Source organism: Phalacrocorax carbo, chromosome 2 (assembly GCF_963921805.1).
Source record: "Phalacrocorax carbo chromosome 2, bPhaCar2.1, whole genome shotgun sequence".
NCBI classification, from domain to species: domain Eukaryota; kingdom Metazoa; phylum Chordata; class Aves; order Suliformes; family Phalacrocoracidae; genus Phalacrocorax; species Phalacrocorax carbo.
This window is the reverse complement of record NC_087514.1, coordinates 25,467,807-25,484,605: the sequence shown is the minus strand read 5'-3', so window position 1 is coordinate 25,484,605 and position 16,799 is coordinate 25,467,807. Positions and strand designations below refer to the sequence as shown.

Genomic DNA, 16,799 nt, shown 5'->3' with positions numbered 1-16,799 from the left:
CCATGCCCTGAAGTGCCACATCTACAGGTGAGAGCGTCAATGTTTGGTAGTATGCCTGGGAGAAAATAAGTGGCGTGCAGCTAAAAAGTTCAGCTCCAGATAGCAGTGGATGGGACATGGGCAATAATCTGCTGCAGTTAAAAGCACAGAGCTTGGGCTTGGTAAGGTCATTGTGTTGCTTGAGTAATTTTAGCTGGTACGAAACACATTACACAAGTGGAATTTTGCTGTTGTAACATAGCTTAAGGAAGGGAAGTGTCATTGGTATTACATCGGGGGCTTAACAGAGATCCCATTAAATATACTATTTCATTCTTGTTTACAGGAAACCGTGCTGATATTTGAAATGGAAGCAGATTGTACCACTGTGTTTGATGATGAATTCTTGTCTTCTTTAGCAAACTGTGGAGTACTGGTTTTATTTTTATTTTTTGCTGTGGCAGAGGTTTTAGAAATTCCAGGCATTTTATGAGAAGTGCTTGCGTGATAGAAATATCCCAACTAACGTCACCCAATAAATCCCCTATGTCTAATCAGCTGCAAACCTGAAAAAGCAATTTAATGATTATCAGCAGCATAATCACGTATCTTGCTACTTTATGTATAAATACCCTTTTAAAGAAATTCCAGGCCACGGGATGATAATGCAGAAAAATGTGTCGCTCGTGATGTTAAATGCAGCAATGGACAAGACTTGAGGATAATATATCAGTATATACCTCTCCCTAGCAGCTCCCGAAGCAAATACATCAGTGGCTCAGGCAGTATGAGAGAGTAAGGGATCTGGGACTGCAATTTCTTCTACTTCATTGCTCAGTGCAAGGCTTTGCTGGGCCATTTATGCAGGGTCTTGGGAGGGTTAAGCTGGCAAATCTCTAAGAAACTTCATGGTCTTCACAGCTTCAGAGCACATGGTGGGGGCTACAGTCATTCTTCTTTTTATTGGATACCAATGAGCTTCACCCCCATCTTTGTACTGCTAAGGAGCTTCTCCTCTCTTCAACTAAGGCAACTTTTTACGAATGTTCTTAAAAATCAGGATGGGTAGGAAATAAATTTAGCTTTCAGACTGAAGAAATAGAATGTACTTTAGAAATTAAAACCAAGAAGATAGTATTTTACCACTGAATACACTATAAATGCAAGTTAAAATACCTGCTAATCTACTCACATCAATTTGCAGTTTGCTTATACGCCCCATGTAAGCTGGGCAGATGTTTGATTTGCTTCTGGGTGATCCCAGTGCCTTGGCTTGCAGGGGAAAAAATCCTTTTTTACAAAGGTGGAGTGCTTTTTGTATTTTCAAGAGCTGATCAGTCTTATAGCAACATGATGGCTTCTCTTGAAGAAGTCCGATTAACCATCATACACTGCCTTCTTAGGAAGTACTATATCTTTGTATTTAATCCTCCCCATCAGTAAGGACTTATGTTTATAAAGTGGGAAAATATCTACTGAAGGAAATCCAGTATTTACACCTCTGATCTCTATTTTGTTTTAAGCAAAGGCACAATTCAAGTTCTTCCTCCTGGCTTATGTGCTATCTTGCGGGTGAAGCACGTTTGGTTTTTTGCATTACAGATGACAGAAGAGCATAATTTGTCTGTGCTTGTACCAAACCATACATTTCAGCTTTGCTATGGGGGAATGTCTCAATTCTATCAAGCATGAGCAAGATATGTAGGGCATAAAATTCAGGTCTTGTATAGCATCCTGGTAAATATCTTATCACAGGGAGATCATTCACATGTGTAAGAACATGTGTGGATTTAATAAACACTGTCACATCTAGAAAATATTAATTTTAGATTTAAAATGAATGTAAAATGTGTATATATATGTGTGTGTATGTGTAAGACCTCTATGTTATTTGCTGATATTTATCTTTTACATAAGATATCAAAGAAAAGCTTTTGGCAAAAGACTTCATTGTAGTTCAGGCTGAACTATTTAATAGTTAACTTAACTAGTTAATACCACTTTGTTATAAATCTTTTTTTCTCGAACATTTGGTATTTTGGCTAATGTAGGCTTGCTGCTGACATCTGCAAGCGTGAGCACTCTATGATTATTTAAAAGAAACAGAAAATAGAGTCAGTTAGAGCTGCATCTTAGTATGACTGAAGTGTGCAGAGCAATCATAAACTATGTTACCCCGAGAAAACAAAAGGGCTGCAGCCATGCCAGCACACAGAAGGAATATAATACACCAAGTGTCCTGGTGTAATTGCTACACACGTTTCCGTAGTTATAGATTGACCACATCAATGTTTTTATTTCATCCTTTAACTTAGTAGACCAGGTGCCCTATAGTATTTCTTATGCTTGGGATAAACCACAAGAATGTAGAGGCTGAACAGTAAAATGCACCTTTGTGCTGAACTGTGACTGTTTCCCAGTTAAGGATAAGGTAGAGGGGGGGAAAAAAAGCTACTTCATTTTTGTAAAACATTGGAGGTTTGTAAATTAATCTGTAGCTGGAGGAGGATGTATAGTTGTTTTGGTTTTGATTTTAGTTATGTGAGCTTAGAAAAACAATTTATTTGAGTACCAGCTATCACCTCCTAAATCTTATCCTCCTCTAAACCCCTGCTATTCTCTTTATTGGGATGCTGCAGTAGGATGGAAACTGGGATTTCAGTGGTTTTGAGAGGTGCTGAGCTCTGCAACTTTCATTTGAGTTACATAATCTTGGATCCAAGTGACCCGGGGAGGACACGGTAGGATCCCTGTGCTGATCCATCAATGAATGCAGTTATTACCGGCTGCACTTTGCCAAAATGGTCTGTTTAAATGTTCTGGGTAACTTTAATTTTTTTTTCTTGTGGTGTCCTTTTTGCTAGACTATGTAATATGTCATTTCTATAGATAAAAAGAAAAAAGGCACTATTTGTGAAACAGTTTTCCTTGATTTTAATATTTTCTACCTACCCTTCTACATGGTACACCCATCACAGAACATAGTTTTCTAGTCCAAGTGCTATTTTATCATGCCTTTTCAACACATATTTAGGCTGTGATCTGCAAGACTTCTGATCTTGTGGAGATGATGCCTTGCTTAGGAATCAGTCGTTCTTAAGAAGCAAGCCAAATAATTAAACTTAATTAAAAAAAAAAAAAAAAGGAATTGTAAATTAAATACAGTATTGTGAATTTTTTAATAAAAATGTGCGTTGAGAATATTCTTAGCAATTTTACTTGTGAATATTGGATTTGTTTGACATTCTTATGTCAGAATAGCTGTGTTTTTAATAACAGGTAGGTAAATACTTTTCACTTTCAGATTAAGATAATGAGGAAATTAAATTTTCCTCTGTAGACTTTGCATTTGAAATAACTGCCTCCATAGCTTTTTTTTTTTTTTTTTTTTTTAACTTCCTCACTTAATTTCAGTAGAATTTCACACAAGTGAATCTGCTGACAGAAATCTGTGAGATTGGAAGAGCTAATACACCACCTCTGGGACTGGAAAGACCGAAGCTCAGCAGGTCTTTTTTATTTCCCCAACTTTAATGGCAGATGCTATGATGGGCTAGGAGGGGCCCAAAAGTATCTCAGATTTCTTCCCCACAAGAGAGCTGAGACCTTCTCAAGCTCCTGCAGAGCAAGAGAGATCGGCCAGGGTTATAGCCCGTTGGAGCCGAACATGACGTGCCTGATCACTGACCCAAGTGCCCCTTTGGGCAGCAGCAGCACACAAAAGCATCTTGATTTTCCCCTGGGAGGAGGCAGGAGATGCTGCTCCCCTGTGCCAAGCATCTCCTACCAAAGCTGCTTTCACTGTCTTGGCATGGTGGGGTGGAGACTGGGCTTCAGTGCTTTGTATTTTGTGATAAGACAAACACACCTCTATTCGCCACTTTAACCACAGTGCCATTGGGACCGTGCTACAGGACCAGCTGCTCTATGCTCTATACCCGGCACCTTTTCTTCATTACAGCCACCTCTTCTAACCAAGCCGCTGACACATTTGTGGTTATTTTGGGTCTAAAATCTTTCTAACTTCAAACCGATTGCTATTTTATTATCTTAATTTTACCTCACTGGCCATCTGGCTGATTTGAAAATCAAAGGAGGCTAATCCTGCACTGTCATGATCTGGGAGAGGAGCAGGGAATCCACTGGGGTGTGTGCGGCGGGGTTGTCTTTAAAATAATGAGGTTTGCCAACCATTCTGTTTACAGTCAGCAGATCAACATTTAGAAAATACACCATTAAACCACTCGTTTGCACTTCCTTCATTATGAAATATTGGAAAATCCAAGGTGTTTTCTTCACATTTTGAGTATTCCTTGTGTACTCTGCCTTCAGTTATGAGGATTGCTGGCCTGTAGTTTCAAGAAAGAAATCTTCAGTTGATTTCATTGTGTCAAGAGAAAAAAAAAATGGTCAGGTCTATTTGTAAACTTAATTCATTTCAGCCAAGAAATGAAATAAGTTTTGATAGTAATACTGCTATTATTTCTCCTCAGCACAGAATTGTGTGTGGTAATTTATGCTTTATCACTTCTGATGGTATCCTCCCTGGTTTTTCTTTATTTTTAATAGTTGGGGGGGCCTTATTTTTGCTCAGACATAATTAACTTTACATTGTACAGAGAACACTATTTATTCTTGGTCTGTTTGCTCTTCTGTGCTCTCAGGTTTGCTGTCTCAAACGTATTCATTTATGAATACAATCAATCAAATAACTAAAGAGCAACAACTTCTACCTGTTCAGATCTGCCATGGCAGAGGTGGTTTCAAAATTTATCTGAGAACCTGTCCTTACTGAGCTACTATAGCAAAATACGGAATGGCCTTGTGTTTGCCTTGTTTTAAAAAGCTGTGCATACATTCAGCAGCCGATTGTATTTCAGATTCCAAAGTACAGTTTGTTGCTTTTCATTTCTCTGATAAAAAGCAAAACGATACTGCAGAGTCCCTCAGTTCTTGAAATGGGTAAACATTTCTACAGAAAACAGCAGCTCATTTTCAATTAATTGTAATAAATTAACCATGACAAAGCAATGGTAATTCTCATGAGAATTTGATTTGGATCTGCTGAAAGCGGGTGCATATTACTCACTGCAGACCACCACAATGGCAGCAGCATATGTCTCAAATCTATCAAGGTAGTTATTTTATGTTATGGTTTTCAGGCACCTACAATATGTCCCTGAAATGTGCTTCTCTTGTGCTACTGCATCTGGTAGCAGCACCACAGCAGCCCACTCCTTCCTCGCCTGGGCTCTCTCCCCACACCCCATTCTTTCCCCCAGACAAAGAAAAAGTACTCTCAACAAAACCTACACTTGAAATGGGGTGCATTTGGTGAGGGTAGAGATGACTGAATAAAACCCAGGCTTTTCATCCATTATGGGGTGGTGACCAATGCAAAAAAAATTGCACGAATATATGGATATTTAGTCCTGAAAACAATATTTTAAATTATGTTTTAGGACTTCGACCAAAAAGGACTCTGCGCTTGGTGCTATGGACGGCAGAAGAGCAAGGAGGAATAGGTGCTGAGCAATACTATCAGTTGCACAAGGTAAACGATGTCCTCAGATGATTTGCTTGACAGCACTTTTCTCCCTAGTCTTGTGACTTGCATATAATTCTTGTCGAGATGTTCAGCTTAATATCTAACTGAAAATAGTGATTCCAGTTCTGCCTGAAAGTGTATTTTCTGGTTTTAATCAGAAATGCAAACTTTGTTTTACATTTAACAGAAAGTGATGCAACCACACACACACGTGTTCCACTTGACCTAAGATATTGTCACAAAACTGTTCTGAAACAGTTATTTTATGATGATATCTGCCATAGCTTTCAAACAGTGCTAACCGAAAATGAACGACAAATGGTTCACATATGTTGGCAATATAAATAAATTTTATTTGCCTTATATATTTCTGCTTCTTTGCATTTCCCATAATATTTTACAATGTAAACCATAAAATAATACAAGGAAAAGTCTTTGCTTTCTTATCTTAGTAGTGTGTAATCTAAAATGCTCTTTGCCAGTTATTAGTTTTATGGAATTTGGAACATTTTAAATGGTTGATTTCTGATGGTGCAAGGAACACACAAACTGTATGACTGGTTATCAGGGTAAAAATATTGTGTATTGTCACATCTGTCTCTCCTGCCAACAACTGCCTTGCCTTTTCAAAGTACCTCATGACTTAAAGAGCAGTTGCATAAAACTACTTTGGAGATAAGTCTTTGGAATGTGTCTGTGGGTTTTTCCCAGAAAAAAATATGCTGTACCTGTGTGACTAAGCTAAAGTAGTTATCTTTTATCCTTTTCCCTAATTTAGCAGTATTATTCTCAGCAACAGTTAATATATCCAAGGCAGAGACAAGATGAATGCAAATGTGTTTAGGAAGTTACCTGCTGTACAATAGTATGAAAGCAGACTTAAAAGCAATTCCTAAGAGTTTTTAATGGTAAATAACCTATCAGAACAAATAAATGGAAATTTCACTTTGAATCAAATTCATTGTGATGAACAAAACTAAATCAATTTGCATCTGCAATTGAGTTGTCAGAGATAGCATTACAGTGGTTATGGTTTTCTGGCTAATTGATGAACAGTCAATTATTTTCCACTAACTTGTTTAAAATTACTAATAAGTGTATTTAACTACCCATGTAAAATGTAGCTCCTCCTTATATCTCCAAATTATAGGGATAGCTCAGCTCTGTCATTTGAAGAGGTACCTAAGAGCTTGCTTTCTGAGCTTCAGGGAGGTGACAGGTTGGAGTTTAGTATGTATTAAGGACAATGGATTTACCTCTGGTACTCCAGTATTCAGCAGGATTAAGCTGGAATGAACTGTTCTGGAATACATAGCACGGGAAAGAGATGCTTCTCATGTACAGAAGTGCGTTTTGGAGGAGCTGTAGGGATGCTCTGTACCTAGTGCACACTGCTCATGAGACATGAATCATCACCTCTGTAGATTTCCATGTCAGAAAATAAGCTCCATCCTATGGCGGTGGTGTCAGCAGCACATGAAATTGTCTCATGCACGTTTCGTCTTTTGCACTTCACTGTTGCCTCTAGGATTTATACTCAGATGTAATATCAAAAAGCAGGCTTAAGGATCAAATAGGGAAATACAAAGCAAGCTGAGTGTTGTTTGAAAGATATTTGGTTACTTTGCTTTTAAAAAAAAATGAGACAAAGATGTATCTCCATTTTTGCTCTGCTGATGCGATTCCATCTGGATGTTGTGCTCTGCAAAGAAAGCCCAGTCTAACTTCACAAGAATTTGTAATTTACATGGAGAATTTAAGCAGAAATTACATCCGTCTGTTGTTTGTTGTTCTTGTTTCCCCCCTGCCATGTGATCTGGCATAATTATAAATTGATACAACTGTAGGACATTGTGTTACTCATAATAACAAAACAAAACAGATTAATACTGTACTTTATATTTAGCATGAAAAATAACTTAACCTTTTAATGATTTACTTGCGCAAATTTCTGGCAATTAGAATAGTATGGCATAAACATTGCTTGCTGATGTTAATGAGTACAACTTAACTAAGAGTGGTATTTAAGGACGCCTTGTTAAATGAAAGATGGCCTGTATGACTCATCTACATAGCTGGGCTTATTATGACTTTAGTTCATAATAAGTAGAAATATGAATGCAGTAATTCAGCACAGACAGACATGGATTTCCTTGACATTGTAGATTACCTCCTCATGTCAGTGGCAGTGTGGCAAGAGAGAAGAAATGAAGACAATATAGTACTGGACAAGTACAAATGCTCTTACTTTTGTAGCTTATTTATTTTTTCTTTCAATTTAATTTCAGGTCTTTCTTCCTCATCCATCATTGTAGGTTGCCACTGCTAGAAAGTGGATAAGTTACTGCAGAAGCAACTGAGATAGTAGCAGCATAGCAGTTTTACTATGGTGCCAATAATTAAGTCATAGCCCTGCATAATAGTATTATTTATATCACTAAAGTATTTCTGTAGAGTCCAGTATTATAGTTTCTGGTTATTAAAACTAGCGATAGAGTATATTGGCTGTTCAGAGCTTGTAAGAGACTGTGAGAGCTGCCATATTGGGTTGACCAAGATCTCAGTCTAGCATTGTCTCCTGTTTCTGATAACATCCAGTAAATAGATGCCAAGGAAAAGCTTGTTGTCCTACTGCAGTCAGAATAACCTCAGACACATAGATTGCTCAGGCAACCATGCTTTCATTTTATCATGTAGTTTTCTGGAGAGCATTGCATGGTCCTCATCTATTGTTTCCTTTGTCTGATTTTCCTAAGACATTTCCAAGAGTTGAAAGCCAAGTATTGTCCAGCAGTTTCAGTGCCTCCATTAGTGCAGGGGTGCCTGCCACCCACCAGTACATTGCAGAGCACCTGCTCAGTTTTGGCCATGGGGTAGAAGCCTCCCAGGGGAATCATCACCATGTTTGCTCCCAAAGGAGATACCTGCTGAAGTGCTCACTGCTTTTAACTGTTAGCCAATAATTAGATTCAATCCCAGACTGGAAAAAAGCCTGATTTTCCTTTACAGTAAAGACCCCCTATCTTGATGAAGAGTAATGAAATTGAAGGCCCTAAGTGTAAATCAGGCTTCAGATCTTGGGGTTTGACACTACATCTGAAGTCTTTGCCCAGTGCTTAGTGTTGTGTGACCCAGTTGCTGAGTAGGGCTCTTACAGACAACACGGTAAGTAACTTCAATAATGTGACATTACAACTGCTGCTTTCCTTTGCAAGTTGAATGGAAGAAGCAGGAGGATCATGGTTTAGTAATTCTAGAGGACCTCACATTGCAGCTATTCAGGACAGATTCTCCTACAACCTTTAGCGACGGTACCTGAGTGCCCTCCAGTAGGGTTTTTAAGTTATTCGTATGTTTACTCTAATGCTGTCTTCATGAGGGGAGAAAGAAGTATACGTAATGAAATGTCTGTCCTCTTTTCGTTGCTTTCGACTAGTTTCTGTGAAAAATCTGTGTACCATGAAGACAAGGTTACAGCTATTTACCCAGCTGAATTCAAGGACTATGAATGGCTAATAATATTTATTTTGGAATAGAAGTATTCCATACAGTCTCCTGGTAAAGCAAATACATTTTGTAATTAGAAGACTAAGAGATCCTAGCCCACATTCAAATTTACTTTAATAACTCTGTTGTGATCATTGGAGGCATTAATGTGTTATGAATTTAATTCAAACCACATTAGAGAAGGCATTCTTAAAATATTTCTGCATGCTTTTACTCCTATCTTGATGAAGTTTACAGTACTTACCTAAATTTCTGGTGCAAATGCCATACACTGTTTTAACTTTTTAGGAAAGCTTTAACTTCATTAAAAATTTCAATCACCAGTGTTCACTATGGTTTCCTTTTTGTGTTTATTACCAAGAAAATTTGACATTTTGCCCAAGCTGGGTCTGCACGAAAACAGGACTTTCTGAAATGTTGGTATCTCGTTGCTAATTTAAGTACTCTCTGTTGATGCTCACTCGAGGTTTCTGCTGTGATTTGCTACTGAGTTACTTTCTCTAAGAAGCAAATATCAAGGGTTCTTTTATCCCAGCGAAACATGTTGACCATTTGCCTATTTTTTGTTCTCAAGAAATACTCTCTGTAATCAAAAGTTCTGTAAAATTACTGCTTGTTGTTTTGACCACTGCTGTCCTATTGATCCCTTTCATTGAGAAATTAGAGAGATGCATAAAAAGAGAAATGTTCAGTTACAAAATGTCAGAAAGAAAATAATTGCTCTGTATTCTCCAGAATCACAGTTAACAACCAGAAGTACCCTTGATTGTGTTAAGGACAATAAAGCTAGCATACTTATACAATTATATTTTACACCAGTACTAGGACAGTAGGAATTAATAATTCTTAATATTGAGGTGTCACAGCCCTAGAGAAGGCTGCCGAGGAAACAACATTTTACTAAAACACAAAAAGGGATCGATTCCTTACCCTGCCTGAAGCAGGGAAGACCCAGAATCAGTCATGGCAGCGTGCGTCCTGGCTACCTAGTCTTCACTCCATGCAGGGAAATTTCATACACGGCTAGTGTTGGGAGAACTTCTGTCTTTGTACCTTCCCTCCCTTTTCTTTCCCTCATGCAAGTAGCAGAGCTGCCATCTGAAACACTGTGAACTGGTGGAGACATCTTCTGAGGATAGCCGCTCTGCTTACATACAGATGCAGATGCTCCCCACCACAGGTCCTTGGTGCCCTGGGATGTTCTGTTGTAAGAAAGCTGGGCTGCTTCTGTCCAAACTCCCCACAGCTGTGCAAGACAAAGAAGGTTGTTGCCTTTTGTTGGCTCTTTGTGATGATCTTCCTCATTGACTTCTTTTCATTTTAACATTGCACCTCTTACCCAGATGAGAACCTAAAAGCATTCTGCATAAAACCAGGAAATATTAACGATGTGTGTGCTGTGATAATTTCGAAGGTGTTGCTGATTTATTGTTACCAATCTGTTACTGGAAGTTACGGAAGTACTTTCTTATTGAAAGCAGTAGAAGTTGTCTTTGGCTGAAAAATGGAAACCACAATTTCTAATTTTGTCAGTGTTGCCTATTTTCAAACACAAACCTAAAACCTTTCAAAAAGGGACAGTGGTGGGACAGAGTCATTCAGACTCATAGACGGTATTTTTTGTATTTGAGCAGCAAAACGGCGTAAGTTATGGAACATTTCTCAGGAAGAGCACTTTTCTTTGATATGCTGCTTTGTCAAAGAAAAAACCTCCCAAGACAAGGCTGCAGGTAATCTGATGCATACCTTACGCAGCCTGCTGCTGTCTTCACAGCTGTCTGTTTTTTCTTGCCTACCATCCCAGAGGACTTACAATACTGAATGGTCATCTCTGTGAGTGCTGGCAAGTGTCTGCAGAGAAAACAGTAGAGGTATTGTACAAGGCAAGACATGCTAGTAGTATGTTTTTACTGAGTGAAATGCTAATAAGTATGTGACCAAATCCTGCTCCAGGGCTGTTGAAGTTACCAGGACTTTTATCATTGCCATCTCAGGTGTCAGAACTCTGTAACTCTGATAGAGAATGAGCCATAAAATCTGTAGACTTCTTTAGGGACTGCTTTCCCACAAAATGTGGCAGAAAAATATTTCATCTTTTAACAAAAGTATGAGCCTTATTCGTACCTTGTCATGTATCAAAAATTGTGGTAATCTTCAGCTTTACAGCAGCTTTCTCCCATATAATGATGGGGTGATTTACAAAAATTTATAACTCACAGTGTTCCTGTTTTTCCCTGTCTTCATTCAAAAGAATGTGAGCAGTATGATCACGCTTGTGGCTGATGGTTATTATGCCTTGATGCTGGTGCATCGCTGCTTCCTAACAGCTGTTCTGGTGTTTTTTCTCTAGTTTCCATTTATGCTGTTTTGCTTCATTTGATCCTAGACAGCAACTCAAAATTACACTACACCATGTTTATATATTATTAAATGCTTTGAGGATATTATTTATTTTATTTTTTTCTTTTCCAGCTGTCACATCCGCTTAGGTGTTTCCAGTGTTTTCTCTTGTCTTTCCTGTAGTCTTAGTTGCCAGCCTAAAAAAGCTGGGTGTTGATTTAAACACACTTCTAGTACTACAAGTGGGATGAGCGTCATTTCACTCGGAGTTCTGCAACACAGTTGTTGCCATGCTATACTTGGATCCCAGCTGCTCTGAGTCAAGTACTGGAATACAAGAGTACAAGTATTGGCGTTTCCTAAAGTTAAGTGTAAATCAATAACAAAAAGCTGAAAATGCACTGTCGGATTAACTGATGTCCCTTATTACTGGAACAAATTAACCATTAGTCAAGGACAGTGCTTTGCCATTACAGACTTCAGTATTTTCTCCGTAAAGTGAGGATTTTTCTCAGTGGAATGAAAAAGAAAACCAGTAAATGAGCTATTGGACAAGTAATAACACTCTATTTTAAATAGCCCCAAATTACTGAAGGCTTTTAGGACAGCTGTTCCCTCCCTTATCCTTTCAGGTATCTCACTGCTTTAGCTGGGTAAGGGGAATTGCCATCAGTGACTCGGTACATTAGTCATGAGATGTTTGAGTCAAATTTAACATTTGGTAAGAATTAAGAATTGGCATTTCGACTGAATAAGCAGCCACTTGTATGCTTGGGATTGCCAGTGCCTACTCTAGATGGGACGTTTCCTACCTATAAAAGTATGAGTCATGTATATGACAAGGGTTTGTTTTCTTAATTGAAAATGTTTGACTGTAATTTCATGTTTTCAAGTGTTTGCCTTAGAGATGAGAAGCACTTATATTTTTAGTTTTGCTTAACAGAGATAAAAATGGATTGTTTATAGAGAAAACAGAATTAAAGAATTAAAATTTTAAAATTAAAAATAGGAAGAGTATTGGCAAGGATTGTGCCTATTTTCGTATTCAATGCAAATAGCAAGCTATAGAAACCGATTTTCCTATGCAGTGGTTATTGTAATGTTTCATTTAAAAATTCAGTCGAAGAGCTAAACATGATAAGATAAAGAGAGGTGACCTCTTCTGTGACCGAGTCATAGGAAGATAAAGGATAAAAGTCTGGTTTGATGTTCAGAGAATTAGGCAGCAGGTTACACCAACAAGATTTAATTTTCTGGTATGTGCTAAGAGAATTGGCACAGTATCAAGATGCAGCCAATGGGGTTACTTTCAAAAAAAATTGCATAGCGAGTTTAAAATGCTTATTTAAATGATACATTCAGTATGGGGAAAAATCAGAAAAACTGCTGAGCCTGCAGTTATTTTACAAAATCTTACTGGTTTGTTGTGCTGTTCCCTTGACTTAGTCAAAGGAGCAACGTACAGTCTCACCCAATGTACAGTCTCAACTGCTAAGTGGCAGTTATTCCTGCACCACACAGGGCAAAGGACAACGGAGCAGCTTCCCTATAGCATATTTTCCAGCGCATATTTCTTTCTGTGTAAGTAGAAACACCATTATACATGTACAAAAGTGGGTATGGTGAAACCAACCTAACCCCCTTCTTTTTAAGATTGCAACTTTCAAACTCGACAGTGAGTTGTTTTATAATTAATCCTATCTTCTAGTGGATGAAATAGGGAAAAAGCTTTCTCAAGGACACATGGTACTTCAAGAGGTTGTGACCTGTTTCTTTTTTGTCCCCCAGTGAGTCCAGTTTCTCTCCCCAGGGCGTCTTGTTTATGTGCCACTCCAGCACGTTCTCAGAACTGAACAACTTTCTTACAGAGCGAGAATATGGTGTAATGTATTGTGGGTGGTTTGTTTTCTCAGTTTCGTATTAAAAATACATGCAGACATTTATATGAGAACACACAGCTGAAGACTGCAGTAATTCTGCCATACTAGCAGTTTATGAAGTTTTGGAACTTAGGAATGCTGTTCTTTGGAGTGGTAGGTGAGATTTCTTCTCAGTATCTGTGCTATCCCCATGCTCGCTCTTCTACTCACCTCACTGCCCTGAATAGTCCCTTCCACTTGCCTAATTGCTCCTACTCGTTGCAGCTTCTCTAAAAATGAGCAGTCCTGCTTGAAGACTCAGCCAAAGAGGCCATTTCTCAATGATTTCTATCATTGTATTTATGCAGAGCTCACTCTAATTAAGTTAGCTTTCATTGGCAATTCACCAGCATACTAAAATGTGTATTGTCTTCCCTGAGTCGTGCTCCTTGGGCTTGTGATGAAAAGAAGATTTACATGTTGAGACATTCCTTCTGTTGTACCTGTGACTTTGGAGCATCATTGGTCCCTTTTACCATGCAGTGTGCTTTTCTTGGCCTGCTTCTCTCCCATTATGTTCAGAGCTTCCATGAATCATAATTTCATATTGAGGCTCATGACCTGCAATGCCTTTGATACTGTCTCCCACAGTATCCTTCTAGAGAAGCTCGCAGCTCATGGCTTGGATGGGTGTAATCTTCACTGGGTAAAAAAGTGGCTAGATGGCCGAGCCCAGAGAGTTGTGGTGAACGGAGCTAAATCCAGTTGGTGGCCGGTCACGAGCGGGGTTCCCCAGGGCTCTGTGTTGGGGCCATTCTGGTTTAATATCTTTATCAACGATCTGGATATATTTCTGAGTTAGCAGTGAATACCTCTGCTATGTTAGAACTTGTTTCACTGAAAAGAGAAAAGTTTAGGGAAAGCAGAGTGTAAAACACAGTTCTTTGCAAATTCTACAAAGAACTTTTGAGAACTTACATGACTATCACATTCACAGCCACCTGTAGTTCATATTCGGTTTTATATCCAGAAAAATGTGAAATAATTCTGTACTGAATTGTAGGCTGATGTAAGCTGTTAATGACATGGATCTGTTACTCACTGCTATCACGTATCTTTTGTAATGATTTTCTTGTAATAACCCATGACAGCCACAAAATTCTGGAATGAGATCTGGGCACAGGAGTAAAACCTGCAGTAAGTTTTCTTAGTCACATTCAAGATAGTCTGAAGTACAGGTTTTTTCTGCTTGACCTGGCCATAAACTGTTTTATTTTGCAAAAAAAGTTATGTGCCTCTCAAAAAGAGTGAGACCTTCCTTCACATAAAGTCCCTAAGTACTTTATTCCAATTAAACCTTTGTGACTCAGCATTCTGAGTGTATGAGAAGCAAATAAATGCCTCTGGATGCTAATTTTTGTTCTTTTAACTAAAAAGAATCTTCCAAGTGCACACTAAAAGCAAATGTTATTATGCCGTTTATGCACAAAATGTTAAAATTTTATGTTTCCTGTAAGGACTTACCTTGGAAACAGAAACTTCCCTTAAACCAGATGTTTTTCCTTCACATCAGGAGGAACCTTGACATTTCAGTCCTCCAACCAAAGTCCCAGTTGACCATATGGTATATTGAAAATAATGTGTTTCTGAAGAGGCAGGAGCTGTTTTTTAAAATGTGATATCCTTCAAAGCCCGAGCAAGCTTTGAATGCATCTTATTTTAAAGCCAATTTTAAAATAGCAATCACAAAACAATATCTTTCCTTACATGTTTAGGAAAATATCTCCAACTTCGATATCGTCATGGAGTCTGATGAGGGCACCTTCAGGCCATCTGGACTGGGTTTTACTGGCAATGCTAAAGCTCGGGACATAGTGAAAGAGATCATGACTCTGCTGCAGCCCATCAATGTTACGGATGTTTACGACAACGCAGATGGAACGGACATCGATTACTGGATGAGAAACGGGGTGCCTGGTGAGTGTGCTTTATATGGTGACGCTGCTTCTCCCGTGCAGTGGCATGCTGGATGGGTGGTCTGGTCTTTTGAAAATAATAAGAAATGCTTTCTCTCAAGGAGTATAATTTACCACAGGTAAAATGCGGAAATGTTAAAAGGTGACCAACAGAAATAGGACATAAAGTATATGTGAGCTGCAGTTTAATAATGGTATAGATTATACGTAACATAACATGCCTGAAATCTTCTTTTCAGCTTTAAGGATTTATAATAATTAATCCCAGGCTGGTGGTTTATAAATAGTAAACTAAGGCGGAGGGGAACTCTCCAATGCAGAACAAATAATTTTTTTATTAATAGTAGTAGTATTTCAACTTTGAAATACAGGGCTTTTTCTCCCTGATTTCTACACTGAATAAACAAGGTTTCTGACAAGTGGCATTTATAAGGCTATGGGGCATCAAGGTGTGCTAAAGGGGTAAAATTCTGCAAAGTTTGAACTGGTATAGGGGTTTGTTTGGAGCATTGTGTCTGTCTCCCAGTGAGAAGCAGCTTGTTGGCAAAGAAGCTTGCAAGCTGGGAGGGAGATCCACCACTGGCAGCACCCCCATGCAGGAGACCCCACACTAGCATGAGGGCTTGCAGAGCACAGGAGACCAAATTAGAGGCCAGCCTGGATGAAGCCTTAGTGAATTTCCATTATAGTTTCCACACTTGAATAATAATCAAAAGAAAAAAGTTTTATAACACTGATACTTAAAATATTATGATCAGTTTTAAAATTTTAAGGTTCTTTTTCTCTGGTGTTTTATGACTGAAGTAGGCCAGCATATTTCCCATGCCAGTTTTACTAGTAGTTCCAATACGCTTAGAATCTCTTAATATTTGATTAACTGCCTAGTTTCTTACCTGGTCTTGTGGAAGATAGCAATGAGTCATGGAATATACGCATCTTATTTAAGGGCAGAACCCTCTGCTTCTCACTTAGCTCGGGTGTGCAAAGATACCATAAATTTGACTGCCTCGATAAATATATGAATATCTAATTTTCAAAGCAGAATATCTATTCTAGGGAAGAAGTATGGATGAATGGATATTGTTAAACAGCTAGGGATTCATCTTTAGCTGGTGTGCTGCTTTCCAGGTGAGGTGCAAGCTGTTTGGTGCAACATCATACAAATGTGACACTGATGTGCACTCATGTTCCTAGGCTCTGTAAGATGCCTCTGCACCTTACTTGAGCTTTAGGACCATGTGCTGAGTTGAGACTGTAAGCACTGCTGAGAGGCTGTAGCCATGCATCATCCTCCACAGCCCGTAAGCACCCTGCAAAGGTGTCTGGTCTCAAATTTCAGACTGATATGTCTGTGCTGTAGTTGGAATATGAGAACTCACCACTCAGCCTGTGTTTAGAAAATGCAAGTGCATCAGAAGTTTTCCTAGGTAAGGTGTTGGGAGCATTACGGATGGTCCGTGGGGACTTCCATTGTGCTTCCCATCTGAGTGCAACAGATTATGGGAGAGAAAAATCTAACATCCAAATGCCATGTTCTCAGTTGGTAATGTGAGTGGTGCTTGTGATGGCAGTGTGCATTGAGCTCTTGTA

The 16,799-nt window shown here is 38.7% G+C and overlaps 1 protein-coding gene across 1 annotated transcript in view; it reads left to right on the top strand.

Annotated features, from left to right (window-relative positions):
- CPQ (carboxypeptidase Q) overlaps positions 1-16,799 on the top strand; it is a 168,330-nt gene that overhangs the window by 121,922 nt on the left and 29,609 nt on the right. The window contains exons 7-8 of the mRNA XM_064442350.1: positions 5,442-5,533; positions 15,009-15,210. Of these exons, the coding sequence (XP_064298420.1) occupies positions 5,442-5,533; positions 15,009-15,210 (294 nt within the window). The remainder of the gene's footprint in view (positions 1-5,441; positions 5,534-15,008; positions 15,211-16,799) is intronic.